General features: G+C 36.0%; 1 protein-coding gene across 2 annotated transcripts; it reads left to right on the forward strand.

Annotated features, from left to right (window-relative positions):
- Positions 1-951: 951 nt before the first annotated feature.
- nol10 (nucleolar protein 10) lies at positions 952-23,722 on the forward strand. Of its 2 annotated transcripts, none has more exons than XM_079385850.1 (21): positions 952-1,122; positions 2,200-2,245; positions 2,636-2,734; positions 2,819-2,896; positions 3,187-3,224; positions 4,414-4,550; positions 5,283-5,348; positions 6,091-6,151; positions 6,231-6,316; positions 7,135-7,213; positions 7,333-7,482; positions 7,587-7,653; positions 9,187-9,239; positions 11,054-11,180; positions 15,405-15,484; positions 15,571-15,669; positions 16,737-16,823; positions 16,940-17,107; positions 18,560-18,870; positions 21,311-21,413; positions 23,189-23,722. In XM_079385850.1, exons 1-21 carry the CDS (start codon positions 1,057-1,059, stop codon positions 23,417-23,419), a joined length of 2,232 nt encoding a protein of 743 aa, XP_079241976.1. In that variant the 5' UTR covers positions 952-1,056; the 3' UTR covers positions 23,420-23,722. The 2 variants fall into 2 exon arrangements, with proteins under 2 accessions (XP_079241976.1, XP_079241977.1); XM_079385851.1 differs by having other exon boundaries at positions 18,563-18,870.
- Positions 23,723-23,881: the final 159 nt, after the last annotated feature.

Raw genomic sequence — 23,881 nt, forward strand, 5'->3', positions numbered from 1 at the left:
GAGTGTGTGTGAGTGTGTGTGTGTGTGTAAGTAAGTGCGTGTGCGTGTGTGTGTGTGTGTGTGTGTGTGTGTGAGTGTGTGTGAGTGTGTGTGTGTGTGTGTGTGTGTGTGTGTGTGTGTGTGTGTGTGTGTCTGTGTGTGTAAGTAAGTGCGTGTGTGTGTGTGTGTGTGTGTGTGTGCATGTTTATGTGGTTTATGAGGACACAAGTTTGTATAATGACATGGGTATGACAGAGGTATTACAATATGAAGGTGGTTTATGAGGACACTGCCTATGTCCCCGTAATTCAAAAGGCTTAAAAAACATACTAAATTATGTTTTTTTGAAAATCTAAAAATGCACAAAGTCTCCTGTGAGGACTAAGTTTAGGTGTAGGGTTGGTGTAGGGCAATAGCACACACAGTTTGTTCAGTATAAAAACCATTACGCCTATGGAGAGTCCCCATAAACCACAAAAACCAACATGTGTGTGTGTGTGTGTGTGTGTGTACTTGTTTATGCTACATTCTGGGGAACATGTGTCTACAAGGATAGTAAAACCTCAAATTGTTGACATTGTGGGGAATAGCCTACATGAAGTAGCCTAATGCTGCTCATCAATCTTAGCCTGCGGCCCAAAGTGCATACTATCCATGCTAAATTCTATGTGCTATTAGTCATTTTCAATACTATTTAGGGCAGATAGGGTGTATAGTATGCACACTGGGACGCAGGGTTAGAGAACTGTTCTTTTAGCGCTGCTGGTTTCCTTTGCACTAAAATGAGACTTTACTTAATACTTCTACTAATAGTAGAATACTTAATATTTAAAGTATAATACCTAAAAATTAGACAGATTTTTTTATTTTAATAAATGTTAATGTTAACAATAAAGTGATACAAAATAAATAAATAATAATTCTCTCAGTGCTTGGAACTATCGTCGCGGCATGTGTTTCCAGACGGACTTCATCCATCGCCTCCTCACTTCCGGTTGTGTATCCACGTGGGGTACTATTTGTACTTCAACTTTTCTATGGTTTTGTGTGTTATGAGTGAAAGTGAGCGCTTTAGAGATGCAGGTGTCCAGTGTGAATAACGTGAAGATCTATAATCTGAGTCATGGGAAGTCTCTTCCGGAGGTAAAGCGCTGCTTGGTTGTGTTGTTCTCTAGTTAGCAAGATAAACACAGTGAATACAGTACAGCTTGTACATAGTAGGGAAGTATGCGATTTCGGACGCAGCCAGGGAAACTTCACCCGAGAAACTACAACACTTTACCTGTCAGTTTCAGCTAGTTTATGACTCCTGTTAAGATGATGATACAACACATATTTTGGTGCCATTATATTGGTTCCACTTTACATATAAGTACATCTAAAGTTTACATCCCTCTGTGAATTAATTAGTAAGTACTAATGCTTTAGATCTATGTAATACAGACATGTCATACCTTACATGAGTATTTGTCGTCTGTCTTTAACTGGTTTTGTTATGAATGTGCCTCGTGTAATGCCTGTGCTTTTTAAATCATCCTTAATGTAGTGATTTTTACATTTTTAGGCTTAGAATGTAATGTTTCCTTTGTATGCACATTATATATTGTTAATTCACTATACTTCATTTCTCTCTCTTTCTGTCAAATATTAAGTCTAAATATATCTAAATATAATATATTAAGTCTAAGTCTAAATATATATGTGACCCTGGTCCACAAAGCTAGTCATAAGTGTCAATTCTTTGAAATTGAGATTTATACATCATCTGAAAGCTGAATAAATAATCTTTCCATTGATGTATGGTTTGTTATGATCGGACAATATTTAGCTGAGATACAACTATTAGAAAGTCTGGAATCTGACGGAGCAAAAAAATCTAAATATTGAGAAAATCGCCTTTAAATTTGACCAAATGCAGTTCTTAGCAATGCATAGTTTTGATATATTTACGGTAAGGCATTTACAAAATATCTTCATGGAACATGATCTTTACAGATTTTTGGCATAAAAGAAAAATGGATCATTTTGACCCATGCAATATATTTTTGGCTACTGCTACAAATATACCCCAGCGACTTCAGACTGGTTTTGTGCTCCAGGGTCAAACATATATTTATTTATAAAAAACCAATCAATTGAGGAAATGTGTTACTATAATCATTAGTTGCAGTCTTAATTGTGATGTTACTGTGCTTTATCTGACACACATGTTTATTTCAGTGGCTGTCAGATCGAAAGAAGAGGATCTTACAGAAGAGTGATGTTGGTGAGTGTTATTAACATTTATAACACCCTTTAATTTAGTGACGTCATTTATTGTGGTTGTTGTCAAATTTATGTAATATGAATAATGTGCATTAGTTTTATTTGCAATGTGAAACTTTTGTGTTCTCCAATGATCCGTAACTGTGCAATCGTTTTTTATTACAAGTCATATTTCTGTGGCCTTATATAGTACAGACATTTTATTTCATGTTCTTCCTGAAGTTATATCAAATTATACCGAATGATATTTTGGTATATGTGTTAGTTATACCTCTGTCGGTTTATTTTTCATGGTAAACATTGGCACGGCTTGCCACACTCTCTCTTATATGCTCTCCTGTAGAGCATTAATAAAGATGTCTGGTCATTTCTTCAATCATGTCTTTAATAGATATCCAGAAGAGGATTGAGCTGATTCAGGAGTTTGAGATGCCCACAGTCTGCACCTCCATCCGAGTGTCACGAGATGGCCAGTTCATTTTAGCTGCAGGTCTGTATCATATGCTGAATGTACAGATAAATGATGCTGAACTTTAATTTGAAATCATCTGAAAATGTTTTTGAATGCTTTCAGGCACATACAAACCTAGAGTCCGATGCTATGACACTTACCAGCTGTCTCTGAAGTTTGAGAGGTGCCTGGAGTCTGATGGTGAGGGTTATAATTGCTGTATAATGCATGCAAATATGGTATTATCATCCTGTTTTATAAATGCTAGTTCTAGTGGCATGAAGTCTAGGGTTTGGTTTGGATGCTGTTGATGGTCTCTGTAATAGAAGCCCAGTGCACTGCTTAATATTTAATCACACACACACAACCCGAGCTCTCATTAATGTGCCGTCGATTGCCAATAACACAGCAAGTGATGGGTAAAGCGGCTGGTTGATGTTGTAATTAAGGACGCTTTGTCACTCACCACATGGGTTTTATTCCTCTCACAGTGGTGACGTTTGACATCCTATCTGAGGACTACTCGAAGGTAAACCCACACGGCCTTTACATGCTGCTTTGTTTGTCTGCTGTTTTTGTTGCACGCTTGTATTATTTGAACAAATGTAAGATTTAAAGAGGATGTTTGTGGACAGAATACAGCAGTACATCTTAATGTGGTTGTCCAAACACTGCACTGTTGCTCTTTCTACAGGCCTGCGCTTTTGAAGCTATAATACTGTGCATTTATACTAAACCTATGACCTATTTTGATGATTTGTGAGTGCTTTATGGTGTTTAATATATTGTAGATGGATGTAAGAGTGCGTATTTCAGCTCTCTCATCTTTATGAATGAGATGGGAGTAGTAACAAACAGAGTCTCGGTGTATTGCAGGCTTGTTTCATTCGTTTTTGGTTACACAATAAACTATCCACCGTTTTCCTACGCCCCATGAGGCTTTGTGCAAATTATGGGAGTAACTTCTGTTTACACTGTAATCAATCAGCAAAAGGTTTGCTGTATGAACACAATAAATATGCATTTTCCAAAACTGAGGTGACATTATTTTACTCACCCTTCGAGCATCGAAATGACTTTCAACATACCATGAAAGATCCTCCTCCTATCCGCAGCAATATCACGGCCGTGTTAAATATCATTATAGTAATATATGTCTATATTTCATAACAATTACATTTTTCAGCATCCGTGTGGAAACAAACCTGGACAGAGATGTGAGGATTTGGGGAGAAAAATGAAAGATTCTTAGTGCATTCCAGGGAATTATTCATGGTTTATAATCGTAAGATAAATTGGGAGAGCAGACCACAAATGCACAGGGGTTTTTTCATTTACTTACAGCGGAATACGAAACATGAAAATAATATATCGTTATTATATCACATCACATTAATATACCAAACATAATGTTATTCTCCTGACTTCTGAAAATGAAAATGTACGGCCCATTTAGTCAAAATGACGGATTCGAATTATTTGTCGCGCAATCTTCTGATTTGTTGCAGTCTATTTGAATGGAACTTCCCAAACCAGGAGTGCTTATATAATGTAAAACGCAGTAGGAAAAAGGTGGATAGCTATATTTATTGTATTTGTGCAAGTCTCACCGTCAGCAGAGACTCTGTCAACGTGAGGTTTGAGAGTTGGTGTGTTGTGATGCAACTAGAAAAGTAAATAAAATAGGATTTGTATGACTTTGTCTTTGTTTCTTATAGCTGGTATTTCTGCATATAGACCGCTATGTGGAATTCCACTCTCAACACGGCCGTTACTACAAGACCCGCATCCCGAAGTTTGGCCGAGACTTTTCCTACCACTACCCTTCCTGTGATCTCTACTTTGTGGGTGCCAGGTCAGACGCCACACAGAAAATCACCTGTTATCGAAGTCTATTCACACCAAGAGCAAATATTTACTTCCTACTTTTATCATTTCATCTACTATTGTCATTTCAAGGAAATGCTGTTCTTTCAATTCATCACAGAATGCTTCAAATGTATCACGGTTTCCACAAAAATATGCTGTTTTCAGTATTGATAATAATCAGAATTTGTGTAAGCAGCGAATCAGCATGTTTGAATAATTTCTAAAGGATCATGCGACACTGAAGACTGATGTAATGATGCTGAAAATTAAATAGCATTTTAAAATATATTCACATAGAAAACAGCTATTTTAAACCGTAAACTATTAAAAAACATGAACAGTTGTGTAATATATTTTATATCCATTTATTTACGTAGCTTTGTAATAAACTTATGATGTTATTGGTAAATTAATGCACTGAAGCGAGTGAAATATTTATTATCAGATGACTTGCATCAAAGAGGTTGAAATTTTTGTTGCATGGCGAGTTAGGCTGATTTGTTCTGGAACGAGTGACGTCTGTTTTTCTGCCCATCTGACATCAATGCAAGTGAATGCCCGGAGCGCTTTTTCAGTTCGATCTTTCATTCATTTTTATTTTTCATTGCTTTTTTTGGTATCAGTATACATACACAGGATGCTGTGCAAACCCTGTTGACTCCTAACTTTGTGTGAGCTGTTTTCTAAATGAAGTGCATGTGTTGTGTTTATGCTGTAGCTCAGAGGTCGTCAGACTGAATCTTGAACAAGGCAGATTCCTCAACTCCTTACAGACAGATGCAGCGTGAGTATCTCACCAGCACAGGGTGCTGTTTCACCGTTGTGGCTGTGCTTGTGGGATAGAAACCGTTCTTTCTCACATCTATGGTGGCTATATGCCTGCGGGTTAACATGTTTTGTGTATACAGTGATTATCGTTGAGTTTCCTTGCATTGAAAAATACAGCATTTCTTTAATTTAAACACATTTCTAGTGTATCAAATACGAACATCAAAACTTTAAATAAAATTGTACATTTTTAGTAGCTGATTGCCATTTCAAGTTTTAAGCACCTTTAGCTTTTTTAGCATAATGATGCTTTTTAAAATGAAAAATATTACATGTAGTCCAGGGTTCTAATAGTTCTCTAAAACTGAAATCATGAAAACGTTTTAGTTCAAATTATTTCAGCTGATTGTCAAGGGAGCGTTTAGTAGTTTAACTACTAAAACAACTGAAACTAAGACTTAATAAATAAAAATCATTTTAAAAAGCTAATAAAAATGGCATACAGCAAAATTACTAAAATCAAAGCAAAAACAAAATTAACAAATTTGAATAAAATGCTGATGTAGTCTCAATTATGTGCGCATTAACACAATTAAATAACAAGATGCATAAGAAAGGAATATAAAATGCTGTTATAATGGTATATATGTATATAGTAGTTTGAGATGCAAAATAGCATGTTTCATTACATAAACCCCCAAACATTGATCACAGTAGATTAGTTGTGTATGAATTGTAAAGATCTCGTGTCTTCACAGAGAAATGAACGTGTGTGACATCAATCCTGTTCATCAGTTATTTGCTGCGGGAACAATAGAGGTAGGTGTTTTTCTCAGGACTGGTGTTTGTGTTAGAGTTATTGTGCTGTGTGTTAATGTGTGTGTGTGTGTGTGTGAAGGGCAGAGTGGACTGCTGGGACCCTCGTGTCCGGAGTCGAGTGGGTGTTTTGGACTGCGCTCTCAGCAGCATCACTGAAGGAACTGAGTAAGTTTACATGCAGTCTGAGATGATTTGACAGGGTTCGCACAAGGTGCTTAAAGTACTTGAGTCCTGGAAAACCCTTGAAAACAGCCATATTTATGAAAAGGTACTTGAAATTTTAAAAGGCAGTATACATGAAATGAGCATTTCTCCCGGCTTTTGGGAGCGCACGAGTTCTTGCGATATTTCAGCTTGCATTAAATTGCTCAGTCTTTTATTGCATGTGCTGTTCGTTTGGGGTTTCATTTGGGAACGCATGTAAAGTCCAACGCGCTTTGTGTTGCACTGTTATCCTTTACAAGCGTGAAGCTTCCTCTGCATATGCTGGAGTTTGGGTTGCTTAACGTTCCTCTGTTATCTAACATTGAATAACGCTTGAAAATGAAACATTGGCGTCCTCTGCTGGAATTTGTTATAATACATAATGTACTTAAGTTGGTATAGTCATATTATATATAGGCAATTAGGCATATTACATTATGCATTTTAACAGTTTTGTTCAATAAAACCATGTAATTACTTGGATTTGATACTTTATTTGAACCAATTATGATTGCCTCATCGTTAGTTTATACATGAATATAGTCATATTAAAGCCTCTTTCACTTAGGTTTATTTTTATTACTAAAAATGATCAGATTACTCAATTGTCAAAATAATCAGTAGATTTCTTGATTACCTAAATAATTGTTAGTTATGGCTAACATATGATATGCATATCAAAAGTTTAGGGTCAGTAAGATTGCTCCAGTCTAATACTGTTATCAGTCAAATAGCATGAGTAATAACCTCATCCTTATGTGCTTTTCTCATGTTTGAAGGGTGGAAGGTCTGCCGTCCATCAGCGCACTGAAGTTTAATGGCTCTCTGGGCATGGCGGTGGGCACCAGCACTGGACAGGTCATTTTTATTTCTCACATTGAGGAGATTCTTCAGTTTAAATCAGAAAACTCTTCAGATTTCCAGTGCTGAATGGCTAGCAGTGCTCATTTTGACTTTAAGCTGTGACGTGTCCTCAGGTTCTCATCTATGATCTTCGTTCTTCACGTCCTCTGCTGGTTAAAGATCATTACTATGGGCTGCCCATCAAATCCCTTCACTTCAACAACCCGCTGGACCTGGTGATCTCCGCCGACTCCAAAATCATCAAGATGTGGAATAAAGACAACGTAAGTCCGGCTTTGCTGGTGTACTTCATATCCAGACATCCAGCAATGAACCTTCAAAGAAAACATCAAATGCGTAACTTTTTTTTTTTATCTCTTAATTTCAGGGAAGAGTATTTTCCTCCATCGAGCCGCAGGCCAACATCAATGATGTGTGTCTCTACCCCGGCTCCGGTTAGTTCACGCAAATAGAACTGAAGTTTAACCACAAGAAGCTACTAGTTCACTTCGTCCAAATTGGACTTTTGTGGCATTTCGTGGCATTCGTACTGAAAGATGCCAACATAAACTTTGTAGCATATTTAGAAATGATAATCCTTCTCTTACTGGAAAGCAGACCAAAATTATTGATCTCATCTTGCTCACAGGGCGTGTAAATTTGTATTTCATTTTTTTGGTCCATTCAGATGCTTTGTAGGATGTGAGTATCTATTACAATAGAAAATTGCTAGTCATGGTTTGGCAGCGTATCTTAAACGAAACACTAAAAAAAGACTAATATAATAAAAATATAAGTTATTTTATTAGGTAATATCCACCTTTTTTGCTACTCAGAAGTAAGCTATATTCTGTGAATGCCAGACTTCTGATTTATTAGCTCTAGGTAAATAATTAGAAGAATAACAGTGCAGTAAATGGTAAAACTATTTTCAATACAAACCTGTGTGTTTATAATTATGACAATACATTAAAAGAATATGGTAAGAAATACAAGTCTGCAGAATCAAGCATGGCTCTTGTGCACAGGTGAAATGCAAGTAAATGACACAGAAAGCTCAAAGCTGAAAAGATTGTCATAGCCTTTTTAAAGGATTGAAGAAAATGATTTGAAAGATTTGATTTGATTTTAAAAATTAAAATTTGCACCCATGTAAGTGACCATGTGCAGTCAGCCAGTCATTAACCAATCAAACAGTCCTTTGATAAAGCCAACATTGATAATAATAATCAGAAATGTTTCTTGAGCAGCATATTAGAATGATTTCTGAAGGATCATGTGACACTGAAGACTGGAGTAATGATGAAAATTTAGCTTTAGATTCAGCATATATTATTGGCAAAATACATATTGCAATAGACCCGGTTATTTTAATAATTCTACAGTATTGCCATTTTACTATATTTTTTATCAAATAAATATCATTCAGAAACCTGAAAAATCCTTCCAACCCTAAACATTTGAGTAGTAGTGCAAATTATATTATCATTCATTTGTATTGCTATTTTATATGTAAAAAAAAAAGATTTCGTTATACAGTTACACTTCTTACAATGTTACAGTAACACCTATATAAAATCTTTCATTTTAATATTTTGCAGACAACTTCATCTATTAATGAAAATTGTAAATGAATGACAACAATGCAATATAATTTTTTATATATATATATATATGCAGCATTGGTGAACATAAAAGAGGATTACAGACCAAAGTCTACCAGCCTCATTCTTTTGTACGGTAGTGACCAGAATAAAATATTTCAGCGTTCTGTGTGTTATAGACTGATTATTGTTCATTGTACTTTGTTTATTAGGAGTACATTGTATTTACAGAGCTTGAATGTTTAGGCCTGCATGCACCCAATGGCGTGCATGCAGGCCTAGCGTGACATTGTCCATCAGCTGACTCGCTGTATATGGTTTTTTTTTTTGTCCAATGAGGCGTGTGTTTGTTTTCTAATTGCTGTTCTGTGACCCAATTTACAGGTATGCTCTTCACTGCCAATGAAGATCCCAAAATGAACACCTTTTACATCCCTGTAAGTACCAGATGGCTTGTTATCAAGTATGCTGCAAAAAGCAGCCAATGCTTTGAGCACATTTTGTTCCAATATGTTGATTAGTCATGGCACGTCTGTATATGCCTCCCAGCTACACCATTTAATGTCTAATTAAAAGCAAGCCTTCCCGGTGCTTTTATAGTGTTTATAGTTAACAGGGCAATGGTAGTTAAGGGCAGCTGAAACATTTCTGAGAAACTACGTTCTGATCTAGACCTGCACATGCTATAACTCTGTGTTTGGCAATAAGAGAGTGTTTACTCTGTGTGTGTGTGTGTGTGTGTGTGTGTGTGTGTGTGTGTGTGTGCGCGTGTGCGTGTGTGTGCTTGAGTTGAACACACGCACACCAAACACTCGAGATCTCAAAAAAATATAAACAGATCATTTGATATGTCCTTCGAGAAAGCAGTGACATGCTTATCAAACAAACAAGGCTCAGTGTATCTTCTAAAGAAAAGTCCTGGTCATATTTCACAACAAACTCAAATTATGCTAAATAATACTTTGCAAATTGAAGGCCTGTTTTAAGGACTGTTAAGTTTTTTTTTTTTTATATTGTGACATTATTTTCATCACATTTTCCCCTCAAACACAAAATTAGGGTTGGGCAATATGGCCAAACAATATTTTTTCTATTATCATTTGATATTGATATTTATCACGATATTCATAACATAAAATGTATGGGCGAGGATGCATTTCACATGTTTTTTAGAGCTTAAGAATGAATGTAAACAACTTTTCCTGAATTCTGTGTTTCAGGGTTTAAAAGTCTAATTAAATTAATTCATAAAACTGTACCTATTCCATTATCCTTTAAAATACAATCGAATAAATATTACAATTAATTTCAAGTGTCTAATGAGAAGAATTCATAAAACTTCATTTAATTATTTAAAATGTAATTAAATAATTTACTAATACATTAAGAATTAATTTGGTGGTTTGCAGTGAACAGCTTTGAGGGTTTTTTGTTGTTAATTTTTTTAATCAGCTTAGATTATTGTGAGTTGCAACACATACTTTTTTCACATTAACTGGCAATGTGCTTAATTGACATGAAAATGTCACAATGCAGTCTTAATGGCGCATAAACACAGCCTTCTTTCTAAGTAAGAACGAACTTTGTCACTGTGAAACTCTGGTGGAGCAACCTCCGGGTGCCTTCTTGATTCGTACATATAAGTGATGTACTGTGTACATATTATACACTACAGACTCTACTGTTATGCATAGTAATCTTTACAATACAATACAATATACACAGTATGCTATTCAACACCGTACACAGAGGACACATAACACAAGACAACAAATGTGCATGAATGTAAACATTGTGTATGTGCATAAAAGTAGACATTATGTGCAATTAAGCAGGAAGTGTTGAGGTAGTATAGTTGACATTTTGACCATGATAAATAAAGACTAAACACTGAAGTATTGCACAGTAAGGAGACTGCACTAAAAGTCAGTATGTTTTCAATAGAGAAACTGCTATGTGGTAAAAGCTAGTTTTGAGTCTTGTTTTGTGGGCATACAATGTTTGTGTAATTTCTCAGATGGCTGAAGGGTGAAAATGTTGTGACCTGGATGGTTTTGGCCTTCCAGGTGCATTTCTCTGTGAAGTCTGACCGGTTATCACAACCGTGTTCATGAGATGCATCCTTAAATGTTCATCTCCAGAATATCTTTAAACTGCCATGTTTCGAGAAGCTGTTCATGATCTACCTCAAAAGAAGCCTTATTATTTCCCATCCACTCACATTATCTCTGGTGTGTCATGCTGTCTTTAGGCTCTTGGTCCGGCTCCAGGCTGGTGCTCCTTCCTGGATAACCTGACAGAGGAGCTTGAGGAGAACCCAGAGAGCACCATCTATGACGACTACAAGTTTGTCACCCGCAAAGACCTGGAGAACCTGGGTAAGTCCGTATCCTTCTGCCCAACTGTCAGAAGATCACCAAAAATAGATAATAGATTAATGATTTTTAGATTTATATTTTAGATTTGTGTATTTGAATTGCATATAAAATTTCATCAAACAAAGATTTAATTTAAACTAATGTGATGCATAAATACTAACTTGTTGTGAGGCATATTTACTAGTCATTCAGAAATGAAGCAGTAAAGGTATTGTTTATTAGCATAGTTTATTATTTGCTTGATTTTTGATTTTATTAAAATCATCATATTTTCATAATGCTTGTACTCAAATAGCTTAGGATCAGCACACATCTGTTCTTTGTGAAAACAATTACATTTATTCAGTTATAAAATATGAACATGGTTAAAAATGACTAGAAGTATTCAATTAGTTCAAATGTATGAGATTTAAACAAAATAGGATTTATAAATTTACCTGGTTAAATCAGTTTATTTGTACTGTTACAGAATTAGGGCTGGGTGATATGGCCAAAATAATTATCACGATAATGTTTTTAATATCGGTCGATACCGATAATTATCACGTTAAATGTCAAATCTTTATTTCTTTCAAGTTTAAAGCCAGAATTTTGCTCCATTTGCTAATTTTCCTTAACAAAATATCCAAATAAGAGTGTCTGCAGGTTCTAATGAGTGATAGCGTTTCAAATCAAGAAACAGGTTTGGGTTGCCTGATAATATTAATAATAATATCACTTTTTTGTCTCTTAGAAATGCACATTTGATAGTAGCTTGAGTTAGGATGCGGAGGTAAATTTTTGTTCATTTTTAAAATCAGTAACATCTGTAAAAAGTGTACCAACCTCAGTTTAATATGGTTAAATTTATTCTGACCAATTTTTTTTTTTTTTTTTTTAATTAAGCTTATGATCTCCCATTGTAGCATACATTTAAATCATGATAAACACAATTAAAACCACACATATAACACCTCAATATCATGATAAAAATATAACTATATGGTTTTTGGTAGACTATTTGTATGAAAAACAGTAGTCTAAAAACATTCAGTATAAATGCTCACATGCTATAGCTTGAACACAAATACATACACTATAATTATACACCATTACTCCTGTAATAAAATTCAACGTGAATATCCCACAATACCATGGTGCAGTGAGTGTTACTACAGTAAATCCATGGTAAATGATGCTGATGTTTAGATTGAAAAGCCTTCTGACTGTCTTGTTGCACACAGTGTTTCTCCTGTTTGGCTATAAACTAGTTTAAATCACGGAGTCATTTGTGTTCATCGCTGAATTTAACTGAATTTCACTGTTTAGTGATCCGTGACCGAGTAAACACATCAGCTCTAGTGAGCTCGTGCCGCGAGGCAACTGTGATCCGAGCGGATAAACGGCCCGTGTGTCACGATTCAAATGAGTTGCACTGTTTCGTTCCTCTTTTGGTGCATAAACATTATATTGAACACTTATCGAACTCTTCATATCGTTTTATCGAGGAAAATGATATCGCGATAATTATCGTTATCGAATTATCGCCCAGGCCTATACAGAATCTTACCGGTTTTATGTATGTAGGACTGACAAATATGAATTGCATTAAGTTTATTCGTTTTTGTTAAAACCCTGTAATCCAAATGGATGGAAATTTTATATGAAATTAAAATAAATAAATCTTAAATACATTAGAGGTCCGCTAATCAACCCGGGCCCAACTGGACCCAGCAAACTTAAATTTCGATTTTGGCTTGGATTCTGGTCAATTTTTCATGCTTGAATTTGTAATTAAAGTATTCTACATTTTTTCCTTTATGTACTTTAAAATTTTTACGGAAATGGGATTGCAACTGCAGAGTCAGTCCAGGTCTAGTTTTATCACTGAGGAGCATGTTATGACAAGTTTTGTACAAAGTTTGAAGTGCATCTGCTTATAAAGTATTTACTACGAGAACATTCCAGTAGTTGCGTCAGTCAGTCGCAGGTTGTTGATTACAGGCCTTGAGCCACAGAGAGTCCTTGAGTGATCTCAGTCGATCTGCTAAAACTCAAAGAATGATGCATATTAGCAAACTGAACAGATACAAATATCACAGAGGAGACCGAGTCAGGCCTACAGTGATGATAAGATCCAGTTCAGTGGGTCGAGGATGGGAAAACAGCAGAGGAATGCCGGCGTCAGCATGTGATGCAGTGGGTTGTGTTACGTGGAGGGACGGGGTTCAGCAGGGTTATGTAACAGGACTAGAGTCGAGTGAGCGCTGTCTCTTGTCTGGCCATGCCACTGTCTCAGGCAAAAGTCGTAGTAACTTAAACTTTCCCTGCTGCAGCAGAAATTCAAGAAATACATTTAAAATAAACATATTGAGATGTGCAGGAGATCCAGTAAAGTTTGTACTGTTGTGGTCCTCCCCCTAAATGAGTTAGCCTAATGATGCAGTTGCATTCATTAACACAGCGGACGTTGAACCATTGAACGTTGATCAAACAATAACTTTGATACATTTTTATATGATACGTTTCTAATTTATTATTTTTTATGCATGCATAAATATTGATGAAGGCACGTATATGGAAAACTTTTTTTTCTTATGTCAATCAAGTTTGGTTGATCCATTTACCATATTTGATAAGCTCTGTGAATGTGTGTTGATGTGTGTTTGTGCATGAAAACTTATAATAAATCTTCAATCTCTTAAAGACATTTTTGAAGCTTGAAAATGTTGGTTATGTGGGCTTTTCCAATGCATAGATGAAAATAATGAGAGAATATAAAAATGGAATGGAAATTCTGTGTTGATTTTTGGCTGAACTTTCACTTTAACGTTTCTGGTTTCTGCATACACACATTAACTAAATTTTTATCAGTAACGTATAACTGCTAATGCATTACGGAATAACAATGAACAAATGGTAGTTTATACATTTATTACAAATATTACATGCATTTTAAAATTAATTAGAAAAAAGTTAATTTATAAAAACTGTGCTCTGTCAGTTTATGATACCTAATGCATTAAAATTATAACATATAATGATGACACATAGAATATTTTATTTACTATGCAGTGCTACCGTTAATTTATTGTGTGCATCATGATTTCAATGAATGGAAGATTTGTTTTTAAAAAAGGTTTTAAATTGTGGGTTGTTTCTCAGCCATAAAAATAGAAGAAAGAAAATAACAGTAGACCGTGATGAAATTTGGCAGCCTGGTCTGTCACAGAGACATGTTTGTAATTTGCAGCAGCGATGCTCTGGGTCCGGATCTGTTCAGAAAGACATGCGTCATACTGCTAGTCTGGGGTCAGTTTTGTGTTTTATCTGCAGTGTAATCAGCCTCTTTCCTGATAGCAGTAAAAGATTTCAAAGAGTGTAATTGAAGGAATAGTTCATCCCTGCTCAATAGACAAAGGCCAGCTGAATTCTTTAAATGCTTTAGCATGTCTTCATTGAACCTTGCGATTTTAAATCCATGGAAATGCAATAGAAGCAGGTTTGTCATGCCGTCTGTTGTATACAGCATTGGGTTGAGGGTGCTGGTGTTTTGGTGCTCAGAGTGTCTACTAGTGTCTGGTGGTCTACTTGTTTGTCTCTGCTCTGAGGATTTAGTTGCATGAGATTATCCAGCAGATAAACTGTGCATGCTTAGGAAACACTACAATGACCCCAAAAAGTATTAAGCAAATGATCAAACCAGTTTTGCTTTTTTTCTTCTTCAATTTGTTGCCCGGCGACTTTTAATCAACTGGTGCCAAAGTCATTTTTAGTGGATGCATGAAGTCAGTCTATACTTGTCTTTATTTTGAACATTATATCTTTTTGTCCACTTCATCTGATAGATTTTTATAATATTATGGCATTTTGCACGTTAAATCAGGATTAAAGGGATAGTTCACCCAAAAATGAAAATTGTCATCATTTACTCAAGTTTCTTATTTCTGTTGAAAGCAACAGTTGGTGGTAGCCATTGACTTAGTATTTTTTCCATACTATGGAAGTCAATGGGAACCAACCATTGTTGGTTACCCACATTCTCCAAAATATCTTCTTTTGCTTTCAACAGAAGGAAGAAACTCATACAGTTTTGAAACAACTTGAGGGTGGAATATACACCCAAAACATAGTGGATTGGGACCAACCGAGCAGCTTTTATTATTTGTGCTAAATCTATTGTTCTATGTGATTCTTGAACTCTTGTTGCATTTCCTGATGTTTCGCTTATTTTCCTCCTGTAAGGCCTGACGCATCTGATTGGCTCGCCTCTGCTCAGGGCCTACATGCACGGCTTCTTTATGGACATCAGGCTCTACCACAAGGTGCAGATTTGTGTCTGAGCATTTGTGCACGTTCATTTTTGTTTTTTAAATGATGATTCATGTTTAATTCCTGTGCATTGGCGTAGGTGAAGACCATGGCGAACCCGTTTGCCTATGAAGAGTACCGTAAGGACAAAATCCGGCAGAAGATCGAGGATTCGAGAACTCAGAGAGTGCAGCTCAAGGTAATGCTTGTTGACACATTCAGCCTGTGTGTGTGTGTGTGTGTGTGTGTGTGTGTGTGTGAGCGCGCTTATCTCAGCTATGAGTAAAGCTGGCATATGAACACCACAGAAGTATTGGTGAAAAGAAAACTTGTTACAAAAATGTACATGTTTTCTAGAAGAGAAATATATATATTATTTTTTTAAGAACTGTTTAGTTAGCCAGTGTTGTGCTGGGTCCCTATGAAATCTGTTTTATTTGTATTTATTTTTCCAGTTTATTCCATTTAGTAATTGTAGTAATCAAAAAGCAAGTGTAATTGATTGAAATTATGAAACATTATGAAGTTTGAACATATGGACCCCATTACTAAATTTAGTTTTATTTTTCCCCAAATTCCATGTTTTCCATTTTATTTAGTTTTAATAGTTAATTTAGCATTTAATATTCATTTGAAATCATAAATATGACCCTATTAAATGTTTTAGTTTTCATACGTTTTCAAAGCCAGTGGTAATCAAATGTTTTCATGAATTATTTAATAAAAGTGGATTTAATTTAAAAACTTAACAATTCCATTTATTTTGTTGCCAAAGTGCTAAAATGAAACCGTAAGAAGAACTGTGAGCTATAATTTTTATTATTGTTAGAATTATTATTTTGAGTACATTCTACTGTATACTCTATTCCTACCACAATTGTTTTCAAGCTAAACCAAACATTTATTATGGTGTGTTGTAGTGAAGATCTTTGTGTCTGTAATTGGGTAGTTTTTCACAAAGGAAATGGTGTAAATCTGCTGCAGTGACTATCCGAGCAGCTCTGGAGATGAAGTTGAAGTTTTTATGTGCTCATGTAGAGAGTATGCGTGTAAAAGACGTCACTCGTTCACACAGACGTGCAGGCTTCATATTTAAACCAGTATTTTTGCAGCACAATATTCACAGACACTAGATCATATCACCATTTTGTCCATACACTTTTTCCCTAGTACTGAGTGAATATAACAGAGTATTTTCTGTGTTCTCATAGTCTGTTATCATCAGTGCTTTGACTCCGTCATTCTCTGTCTTGTTTTCTCTAACAGAAGCTGCCCAAGGTCAACAAGGGTCTGGCCATGAAACTCATGGAGGAAAGTGAGCTTTCAACCAAGAAGAAGAGGAAAAAGGGCAATGTGGGCACTGTTCCTTTGACGCATTTCCACACTGATAGAATACAGAAATATTTTAGTGTCAAGTGTTTTAATTCTGTTGTCTCTCTCATTCTGCTCTTATCTGTTTTTCTCTCAAGGCCGTAGCCAATCTCCTGACGGACGACCGTTTCAAGGTGATGTTCGAGAACCCTGATTACCAGGTGGATGAGCGGAGCGAGGAGTTCCGGCTGCTCAACCCCATCGTGTCTCAAGTGGGTGAAAAGAGGAGGAGGAAACTCAGCCAGCTTGTTCAGCAAGAGGAACAGGTACAATTTTTTCCTTCCTGAACTGAAAAGGATATGAAATATAAATAGTGTTCAAGGTATTGTACCAAAGTTAGAAAGTCCAGTGTCGTGACAACTCTACTGGGGATGTGTAAATGTAAATAAAAAAAATACTAAACATGACACAAAAAACAACAACAAAGGACTGAAGTTTTTAACTGAAATTGAAATGAAAACATAAAAACTAATTCAGAAATATTAATGAAATCTGCGTATGTCACTGATACTGAAATATCACTGATCTAGAAATATCACTGGGTAGATTACTTACAAATGACTGATTACAGATTACATGAAAACTGTAGTTAGTAACATAATCTAGGTTACTCCTTTTAGGGAATGTATTCTGACTGCTTTTTAGATTACTTTTTATCTAACTTGTTTTAAACTTGCCATTAAATGTACCATATTGATAAAAAAAAAGTCAGGGTTTTCCAAACTGGGCTTAATGTAAGAACTGCAGTGAGTTTGTGAGTTGAAAAAATGCTAATAATTAATAAAATCATAAAATGTCAAATAAATTTTTAAACACATGAACACTAAAAATAAAAATAATTTCCTTTATTATTTGTTTACCATGTCAGTGTGACCATTGATCAACATCAGAGACCTGTAAATATGCAAATGTGATAAATTATAAAAATATCACCTTCCTCAGAAATATTGCAAGTATCATTTCAATGGTGTTTGGCTGACAAAAATGGTTGGGAATCCCTGCATTACATGAACAAACTTTAATAGACAGACAATAATGACATTACCCGCTCAAGGTTTTTCAGAATCAGTAAATTATGAGTGATTTACTGCTATTGTGTGAATAATATCTAATCAGGTAATCTATAAAAAAAAATGGTCCCACTTTATATGAGGTGGCCTTATCTACTGTGTACTTGCATTTAAATTAATAATTTGGTACAATGCACTTATTGTGTACATCTTTTTACATTGTACTTATATTTTTACAAATACCTTTATGTAATTACATTTATAATTACACTGTTGACCCATGCCTTACACCTAAACCTACCCATACAACCAAACCTGTCTATAACCTTACCCGTATCCCACCTCAGTAGCAGCAGAAGTGTTTTGCAATACAATATGAACACAATAAATACATAGTACTTATTTTTTGATGTAAGTACATAGTAGTTAAGGCCACCTAATATAAAGTGTGACCAAAAAAAATAACTTTAATCAGATTATGAGCATTAAAAAATGTAATGTACTCTATGAGTACACGATTTTTGGAATCTGATTATGTAATCCAGATAACGTCATCAATTACTAGACCAGCTCTGAAGGCAGGTCTCAAGGTTTTGTGAAGTCTTCTGATTGTGGAAATGATAAAATTACCACCTTGAAACTTTTGAAACACGTACAACATGTAGATGTCACATTGAGATTTCTCTCAAACTGCCTTGATCTCACTAGCAGGATGAGGAAGAGGAGGAGATGGAAGGCCGTGGCAGCTCAGAGGAAGAGGAGAGCTCTGATGATGATGATAAGGGCTGGGTGGAGGAAGTGAGGGAGCAGCGCCGTCTTTTACGGGCGGAGGAGCGAGAGCGCACCTTCATCCAGAGGAAAGAGAGGAGGCAACAGGACCGCGAAACCAGCTTACAGAGCTCTGATCCAGTCAGGAACCGCCAGCAGGAGCCTCAGAACCAGCCCAGATTCTACCAGATCAAAGCAGGAGAGGAGTTTCGCAGCTTCGGCGATGTGGCCCACAAACAGAAGATGCAGAAGTGAGTTACTCTTAGATCATTATAAAACATTTATACCGGGTTTCTGTGGGGCTTAAAAAGTCTTAATTCACCCCTCCAAAAATTAAGTTCTTAAATTGGAACAGAAAATTATGAAATTTTGTCCTTGAATGCAAAAAATGTATCTTTCTCAGTGGGGTTTTATTCCGATATAAATATCTGAACATCCTTAAGTCAAGATAAGTTTAGATGCAAGTTTTTTGGAAAAAAAGAAAATTACGAAATTGAGTTACAATAACAAATGTCTATCAATGGGGTATGAAAACTTGTTTTCTCTATAAATTAAATGGATTTTTCTGAATCCATTGGTAGATTTGTTCTTATTTAATTAATTTAATATTGTACTTTTTTCCCCAAGAAAACAATACCTTTTTGTTTTATTTAGCGGTGTCAAAATTAGCACGTTAACGCAGGCGGTTGAATTTTTTCAGTTTAACATGTAAAAATATTTAATGCAGGAGCGGTGCCAGGGTTGGCCACTCCACTCGCAACTGCGGAGTCTGTCACTTTGTTCTTGACAAGAAGTGCATTTATTCAGTCGCAGAACGTCTTTACGACCACATCAAACCGGAGGCGTTTCAGACGCTCAACTTCACTTCAGTGGCAGGCGCGAGTCAAACGAGTGCAGAAACGGTACGCGCTGTAGCCTGTATCATTTCATATTAGCGCATGAAATAATCTACGTGCATGCAATGTCGAGGACCTGAAATGTGCCAGAAAAGGTGAAGAGAGTTGAGAGAAAATACGATGCGTTTCAGATCCACATCACGTTCATTAAAGAAATAGCAGCCAAAACAACCAAATAATCAGCTGCTGTGATGTCTGTTCATCAAAGGACAAAAGAAAAAAATAGGAGAGAGGAAATCAATAACTTGTATATAGCTTTAAGGATTCATCTATATTCAATTTAGTATTTAGTGTTTGATAACTTCAGTTTCAATTTCTGTATATTCCTGCTGAAGGGCACAGGTAGGCCTAAACATACATTAATTAATTAATTTACATTAATTTGAAGATTTAATATAGAAGATTCAATATAAAAGCATATTTAAAAACTTTAATGTTAGGTGGAATCAATCGTGATGAATCTCAGAAAAAATTTGTGATTTTTAATTTTTTTAATCGATTGACAGCACTAGTTTTAATCATAAATTCGCTTCATTTTGATAATTTTTTCAGAAAACAAGACTTAAATCATTTTGCATCTCAAATTAATGTGTCTTTAAGAATCTTCATTCATTTGCACGGGGAAAAACACACACACTTACTGCTATTTCCATATTCTAGTGATTGGCATTCAGGCTGTTGTAGTGGCTCATTGTGTGCCTAGATATGTAGATTTAGAGAACATACAAACGTATTGTGTTCCCTTCCATTTATTTCTCATTTACTTGGTCTTAAAAAGGTCTTTAAAGCCTTAAATGTATCATCATGCAACCTACAGAAACCCTGTTATAGCACCAAGTATACTTGGAGCTTAAATCCTGAAGTATGCTTCCCTTCATCTTCAGCACAGTCTAATGCACAATCTATTTATTTTTTTTGTCCGTGTGAACAGTGGCACATGCAACTGATTGATTGCTCTCATAGAAGGATTTATCTGCACTCGCTGTCAGTAGAGTACACTTTGAAGACTTGTGTAAAGCTGCGTAATATACTGACCCTGTGCTACTGAAATGATTAGGGATCTATCTAGAAATGATTACGTTTCTAGTTTATGAGGTTACCTTTAAACCCACTGAACCCATAGTTTCTGATTGTGTGGAAAGTTTTCTTTTATTATTATTATGTGCCCTTTAACATTAATAACTGGTGTTAGAGTAGCTGTACTAGCACTCTGTGTCGTTCAGTAGTGGCTGTCCCGTCCTAACCTTGTTTGGCGTGCAGTGGGTGGTTTATTGACAGGTAACACATGTTGAATCGCATGTAAGTGAACGTGCCATATATAGCGAGCATGTCTTCCTCCTAATGGGTTTGAAAGTGCTAGACAATCATCTATTGCTCTCAGACTTGATGTTTTACACAGTGAATCATTTACACTTAACCTAGCAGAGTTTTTCATGATTAAAGTCAACATAAAATCAAAATTGACTTTGTTATTAACACGTGTTCATGGTCTTACTGGGAACGATTCCTGAATGCACATTATTATTAAGGAACAATAGTTTGTCTTCACATTTGTTAGTTACAATGTAATAACTTTTCCGATTGATATCGTTTTTTTATAATAATGCATAAATCTAACATGATCATCAGGCTTTTGAGGAACGTTTGTAGTCCTCCACATCCTACCCTTCACTATTTTCTCCTGTTAAAGATTTTCAAGTCACATTACAAAAGTAAAAGGAATTTTATTTGTTGGTTATTTTGCTCAATTGCTGTGTATTCAAACTTGAACGTAACGTTGTTTGACCTCACTCAGGACGTCTCTGGAGGAGCGACTTCAGCGGGAGCAGAGCTCAGGGATGCTAAACCTCAATGACACAGCAGTTGGAAGCAAGCAGCTCACTTTCACTCTCAAAAAGGTATGATGGCAACCTATCCCAGCTGCCACCCGTCTGCAGATTGAGGCTTTATTCCACTCATTTGATCTCTACTGATGTTTCATCTGCAGAATGCAATTTGAAGAATGCTGAATGGGTTTTAATTTGTTACTGCGATATATTGTTCTGTCTTCACATCTGAGTCTTTGGTCGAATGAAGGTTATGGTGTGGTAAAATTGGGTCAGACTCCTTCCCAGCTCAGATTTCTGCTGACTCACAGCAAAGACTGAAGAATGGCTTCTGTATGCCCTGAATTCTCACCGTGGTTTTCTGTCCTTTGACCGCTCACACGCTCGTTTAATTCCCATACTCCTCCTGTCTGTCGAACACATCGTTCAGGGAAATCACTTAGCTGCTTTGTTGGGTTGTTAAATGGATCTGAAAATATTTTAGTAACTGGATAGTTTGAGTAGTCCATATGACTCATGCACTATAATCCATGTCTTCTGAAGTCATTCTGCTGTAGTTCTCAAGGAAGTATGACACCATGTTCAAAGATTGGGGTCAGTGCAATTTTCTTTTCTTTTTTTTTTTTTTTAAGACATTAATTTAGCAAGGATGCATTAAATGAAAATCACAGTAAAATGTTTAGGATTGTAATATAAGGAATATTTCATGGAAATGCTGTTATTTTGATCTTGAGGGAAAAAAAATATTTTGTATACAAAAACTGTTGTCAAACATTGGCAATAAGAACAATTTTTGATAATTGAACAATAATTCAATAGAATCAATAATTGAGCAGCAAATCAGGATATTATAATGATTTCTGAAGGGTCATGTGACACTGAAGACTGGAGTAATGATGCTGAAAATACAGCTGCAGATCACAGAAATAAATTACAAAGATACTTTAAATTGTAATAATATTACACAATTACTATTTTACTATATTTTCGATAACACAACTGCTGCCTTGGTAAACATAAGAGACATCTTAGCATCAAAAAATCAGTGACCCCAGTCTTTTCATTGGCATATAAAACATCATTTGTTCTTGACCGTCTCAACCATTCTCTGTTTGTGGAAAAACAACAGCATATAAGTTTAAATTAAAAGTACACTTGGACCATTTTTTGGACAAACTATTCCTTTAGCAGATGTGGTATCTGCATGAGAACACCTGCTTGTTCTCTGTGGTTGTGCTACATTTACAATAGGACGAAGAATTAAAACACTAGATTTTTCTCATAGTGGATTTGTTTGGAATTTAGTTCTCCAAGTTTAAGCAGTAGTTGCTTTTCTATCCATGTTATTTAAGCTGACCTCAGCCAGCTTGAATTACTCTATACAAACTATCAAAACTAGAACGGCGTAAAAATATACTGATGGACAGCAGCGCTATCTTCAAAGCTGTATTTCACTATAATGTAAAATGCCATGCAGGGACCTTGCTTTGAACTGGTGTATTTCCATGAAGAGTCTGAACAAACTAAAGAATGACTAAAGAAAGCTGATGAATCGCTAAATTGAATCAAGTTTTCCAGTACTTCTTGAAAGAGAGAGAACAAACGCATTTGATTACAGCTGAGTTGTTACGCCACACCGATCTTTTTGGAAAAGGTTATTCTGTTAGTGGAAAAGCGACACTATTTTTTTTTAAGCTGATCTATTGTTGTCTACTGTGTCACTGCTTTTAGTTAGTCACTACTCAATGCTGCTTAGATGCAGCAAAGCCATTTTTTAATCGTTCGGAACAAATTCTAAAAAAAACAAACTTTGCCGTTAATCGTTTCTTATTCTTGTATTTTGTCAGACGGAGAGGCAGCGATTTCAACAGCAGGCTGAACGTGACCATCATGAGGAGAGGAGGAAGATCAGACGGGCGGCTGGACACTTACATTCTCACAGGGGAGGACAAGGAAGAGGCGGCGGAGGAGGAAGAGGACGAGGAAGAGGCGGCGGAGGAGGAAGAGGACGAGGAAGAGGCGGCGGAGGAGGAAGAGGCGGCGGAAGAGGAAGTGGAAGAGGAAGGAACCCCTTTTAAACTCAGGACTGATCGTCCTCGTGGATGCTGATATGCAGAACTTTTAAAACAGCCTTAAAATGTGTCTGATTATAGACATCTGCAGGAACCACTTTTGTGGTAAAGAGACAGTTCCATTACAGATGCTGTCAATGATTCACATTAAGAGACTGTGTGTGTGTGTGTGTGTGTGTGTGTGTGTGTGTGTGTGTGTGTGTGTGTGTGTCTGTGTCTGTCAGACGTCCCTTTTTCCACAACATTTCTCAGTACAGTCTAAACAGGACCTTGTGTTTTGTGAAGAACCATAAAACATTTTTATCAACATCTGCTCTGTCCTGTTCTGATTTACACACAAATCAATTCTCATTCAGCGTTGATTCACTTTTAGTGCTCATCATTTCTAAAATGCTTTTGATTCTTTATAGTGGTTTACAACTAAATCGTGGTTTGACTCGTACAAAACTGCAACACAGAGAATCAAAC

The sequence above is a fragment of the Barbus barbus genome (genome assembly GCF_936440315.1).
Source record: "Barbus barbus genome assembly, chromosome: 30".
Classification (NCBI taxonomy): Eukaryota; Metazoa; Chordata; class Actinopteri; order Cypriniformes; family Cyprinidae; genus Barbus; species Barbus barbus.

What these genes read in the sequence shown, in the direction of transcription:
- nol10 (XM_079385850.1), top strand. Translation starts at nt 1,057, where the DNA reads ATGCAGGTGTCCAGTGTGAATAACGTGAAGATCTATAATCTGAGTCAT. An exon ending in TATCTGAGGACTACTCGAAG is followed by an intron (nt 3,225 to 4,413) that starts GTAAACCCACAC and finishes TGTTTCTTATAG; the next exon opens with CTGGTATTTCTGCATATAGA. An exon ending in TGAACACCTTTTACATCCCT is followed by an intron (nt 9,240 to 11,053) that starts GTAAGTACCAGA and finishes TGCTGTCTTTAG; the next exon opens with GCTCTTGGTCCGGCTCCAGG.